At 49.7% G+C, this 4,721-nt stretch overlaps 1 protein-coding gene across 1 annotated transcript in view; it reads right to left on the bottom strand.

Annotated features, from left to right (window-relative positions):
* ppfia2 (PTPRF interacting protein alpha 2) overlaps positions 1–4,090 on the bottom strand; it is an 81,679-nt gene extending 77,589 nt beyond the window's left edge. The window contains 2 exon segments of the mRNA XM_070436465.1: positions 2,511–2,585; positions 3,931–4,090. Of these exon segments, the coding sequence (XP_070292566.1) occupies positions 2,511–2,585; positions 3,931–4,041 (186 nt within the window). The 5' untranslated portion in view covers positions 4,042–4,090.
* Between the last annotated feature and the right edge of the window lie 631 nt (positions 4,091–4,721).

Here is a 4,721-nt window from a genome sequence, read left to right as displayed (position 1 = left end):
ACACACACACACACACACACACACACACACACACACACACACACACAATAACACACAAACACTTGGGACCTGTTGACTTGAATCTTATAGCACCGGTTCATTTTTCACTGTATAGAGTGGGTGACACCTTGGGGATTCCCTCTAGAATTCCAACCAGGAAATGAATAAGAGAGACCGGATAACATAAAGTAACAGAGGTTTCAGTCTCTCTCTCACACAACAGCCTTTGTAGGATCTTACGCAGGTTGGATTGGTCCCTTGGCGGTGGACCAAGCCCAGAGGCCCCAGAGGTTTCGCGGGGAATTTATCAACCTCCTGACACATTCTACAGAATGTCACGGATCCCTCCGGAACTTTCATTACGCACACCTGGCCCCTATTCCCACTGATTAGTAATTGTATACGTGTGTCCTTGGTTTACCATTGTCCTGTCGATTATTGTTACAATGTCCGTTGGTTCGTTTGAGTACCTGTGCTGTGTGTTTTGGCTTTCGTGCCCTTGTGGATTGTGCAGCTGATTACGGGTCTCGTCCCGTGTGTTAATCATTGTGCGCTTGTGTTATTTATTCAAGGTACTCCTCGCTCTTTTGTTTGGGTTTCTACCCTGTGTTTTGTTACGTGTTTGTTTGGTCTTCGTCCCCGTGCCTTTACACGGCACGCRGTAATTTGGATATAATATAAAAAACTATTACGCACTGCTGCGCCTGTCTCCTCATTCATTCATACCGACGGGACACAGAATCTACCCCCATTCCATTTATGTGAGCCGGGTCTGTATTAAAAACAATTGCACTATTTATTTAACTCTAAATTGAAACATCATAAAGAAATCAGCTCTGAGAGAGTACGCACAATAGAAGTCAAATCTGGAACACTTAAACACCTGAGACTGAGAGGTCAAATTTGGAACACTTAAAAACCTGAGCCTGAGAGGTCAAATCTGGAACACTTAAACACCTGAGACTGAGAGGTCAAATCTGGACCACTTAAACACCTGAGACTGGGAGGTCGAAGGTCATCTATGTCATCAGGCAGTGCAGCTCCCTATGGGAGGCTCCAGGATTGCAGGTGGTGTTATCTGCAGACTGGAGCCCCAGAGGAGGGCGACTCGAGGCAGATCTCCATCCCAAATCAATTAACAGTCTGGAGCTGGTGCAGGCAGCCACTGSAACCCAACGTCCTCCCCGGAGGCTCTGACGTGTGGYAGTGTGGACGTTTCTATTCAGCAGTGCTTATTTAACCACAGCCTCCATCACCGGGCCTCAGCACCCACTCACTCAGATGACTGTCTCACCATGACACAGCAGAAAGTTAACCATGTATCCACTGTAGTCAAATGAAGTATAGTCACACTATTTCATCAAATAAAGACCTTTGTCTCGACTCAGTYAAATATCTGTTGAGGCGCAACACTGTACTTGGTTAAACGAATGAGATGCACTTTACACTGCATGTCTATGGCTCAAACGTAGCCTCATACAACCTGCCTGATCTCGCGAGCTTACATAAATGATTCACTACACGGATACAGGAGCGGTCATCAGTCTGGTTAACTAGGCTAACTCAAAGTGAAAGATATCGCCATCTCACTCCTCTCATCCCCTCACTGCATCTCTAGCTTTACTTGTTTTCTATAGCTGGGGCAGATCAGTCTTGGACCAGGGTTTCATCTCACCTCCTAAGGCCTGTTTGGCTGGTAGAGCAGCATTTTAAAATCTCTCTCTCTCTCGCCCTCCCTCTCCCCCTCTCTCTCCCGCCCTGTCCCCCTTATCCCTTCCTGGCCGTGTCAGTTGTGCTTTGATCAGCCACCCCCGTCCACAGCTCATTACAGACTGGAGGCAGTTCTGATGCAGGTAGAGCAGCTGTTTAATCACAGCTCCTTCCATGCACTCTCTCCTCCTGTATCTATATTTTCCCACCCCCTTTAGCATCTCTCTCCCTACCTCTCACTCCCTCACTGCCCATGTCTTCCACCATTATCTTTCTCTCTTCCTCTTTCTGACTACTGTACCTCTCATGCTCCTTCTTTCATCTCATTTCCTCCCTCGTTCACTGACGCGTACCTCTCTCCCCCCTTTCGTTCCTCTCTCCCACACTCTCCCACTCTCTCTCTCTCCCCCACTCTCTCCCTCCCTCCCTCTGGCAGTGCAGAGTGGTTAATTTGGCTCCGGTAGAGCGTCAGGCGGAGGGCTCCTCTCAGCTGGAACATGACCATCTGCCCTGGCAGAGACTGGCAGAGAGAGAATGGGGGGCAGAGGCGTTACGCCACCCTGCTAACGCCACGGGCCAGCTCTCATCTGTCAACGCCATACTTCACCCCATCACACTCCATCTTAAGACAGAATGACTAGCCCCTGAATAGAAGTCCTCCTAAGTAGAACTGTCAACATCAAACTACTTTGAAAGTTGACTAAAACATGAACAAATTCCTGTCTAAGGCTGATGAAATGAATAGAACAGACGTCTCAGTCAGCGCGCCTGTGGAAATGATGCTGTGACACGTTTCTCACCTCCTGGTTGGCTGATGTTAGKTCCTCCTCCAATGCAGAGACCCTCTCTAGCGACACCCGCAGTCTCTCCCTCACCTGAGGAAAACAAAACACAACCCGCCATGAGTGGGTAACTGTACACAACCTCTGGTAGGACCTTACCATGGAGCTCTGCTCCAGCAGTTAATGGCAGTAGATGTGTGGTTTTGAGCGCTCAGATAAAATAAGCATGGATAGTGTTGGAGACAACAGTGAGATATGCCTATTTATCCTCTCCCACCATCCCACCTCAGCCCGGGGTTACATGATATTACCGTGTTCCCGGAGAGAAGAGCCGCTCTTCCCTCTCTTCCTCAGCCTTCAACCAACAGTAACACTTTGTCTTGGCCTTGAAGCCAGGCCTGAGCTTCTGTCCAGGGTATCCGCTTTATGCTTTTCGTCAGTTCTGACAGCTCTTTCCCCCCTCCTCCCCCATCCCTCCTCCTCTCCCCTCCTCCCCATCCCTCCTCCTCCTCTCCCCCTCCCCATCCCTACCCTCCTCTCCTCTTCCCCTCCTCCCCATCCCTTACTCACTCCTCCTTCCTCTCCCCTCCTCCCCATCCCTCTCCTCCTCTCTCCCCTCCTCCCCATCCCTCCTCCTCCCTCTTCCCTCACCCTCCACTCCTCCTCCTCTTCTCCCCTCCTCCCCATCCCTACTCTCCTCCTCTCCCCTCCCCATCCCTACTCCTCCTCCTTCTTCTCCCTCCTCTTCCATCCCCTCCTCCACCTCCCTCCCTCCTCCCCTCCTCAAAAGGGGGTGAATGTATGACCTTACTCCTGCCTTCCTCTATGTACCATGTTGAGGTAATTTGTCATGCTACTGACGGAGCATTTGACTGGGTGAGCTCCGTGGTGCTCCATGGCCGGGGCTGTGGCTCGCTAGGATCAAAGCATCTCTGAGGAGGCTCCTAGCCTGGATTACAGGGCAGTCATCCCCCCTCCCTCCCCTCCTCCAGACAGCCCAGCAACACACAGACAGATCGTCGCAGGGCAGAAAACATCCCGTGAATCAAAAACMGATTTTATTCCCTAGTCCAGCGGCCAGGAGAGACGCATTATAAATGATAGGGTCTGTTGTGGAGGGTAGAATAGATTACAGTAGCCGGCGTGACATTTGACAGAGGGCTGAGGCCATCAATCAACAGGCCTGAGGCAGAGCAGAGGCTGGGGCCAGTGGGAGGGCGGGTGGCTGTGGTGGTGACTTATGCCAAAACAAAGAATATTCAATACCAGGATGGCACTACGTTTGCAATGCCTCTCCATCCTGTCATCAGTCAAATATACTGTACAATCAATTGAAGAATCTCTATCCGCGCTTATAATCCATTCTTCCAGTCAGCAAAGAAGAATAGCCACCGTGCATGCAGATTCTATAGACGACATGTCTAATGTATGGTCTTACCTTCTCGTCTAGAGCTTTGTGGTGCTCGAACAGGGACTTGAGCGCTTTGAGGACCTCCACCTCACTGGACACGCCTGAGGGGGACTGGGCCTGCCGCTTGACCACGGTCATACGTAGTGACCGCTCATGCCTGGACACCAGGCACTCCAGATGCTCCAGAAGCAACTATAGAGACAGACATAGGGACAGAAATGAGTGCTGTTATAATCATCATCATCATCATCATCCTCATAAAGGCTATCTGCCACATCTGCATGGACATCATCATCGATGCTATTACTGTTATCGTCTGCATCATCAATTATCCTGGCACCAGAGAAGATGTAGTGATATGATTGTAAATGTCAACATGTAGTGGCCTGACTACTGGACTCTATTGCACCAACACAAGGTTACTGCTCTTCGTGTGATTCTCAAAATACATTATTTATATCCATCCTGATTAACCGCAATGAAAAGAAATCAAAGTAACCAACCAGATCTTCTCAACTTGGTCATTTCATTTAATTTTCCAACTTTTGGTCGGGGGGGGGGGGAGAGAAGGTGAAGAATAAACCTTCAGTGGAATAACACGAGACATACGAAAATCAATTATGGCACTCAAATAAAGGCACTCAAAACCAATGAAAAGTCTCTGGACTGCACACAAAATAGACGCTAATGTTGTTACTGTCCTGGGCTGGTCTAGGCGGCGCGCCGAATCCATTCTCAGCGGAAAGTGTCCCAAGGTCAGGCAGAGTTAGGGGAGTCAACTTCCAGCAGCACAAAGGGATGAGATGAGTCCACTGGGA

This window comes from Salvelinus sp. IW2-2015, linkage group LG3 (genome assembly GCF_002910315.2).
Source record: "Salvelinus sp. IW2-2015 linkage group LG3, ASM291031v2, whole genome shotgun sequence".
Lineage (NCBI taxonomy): Eukaryota > Metazoa > Chordata > Actinopteri > Salmoniformes > Salmonidae > Salvelinus > Salvelinus sp. IW2-2015.
Note: the sequence above shows the minus strand (reverse complement) of the source record. Positions and strands in the feature narration are given on the sequence as shown.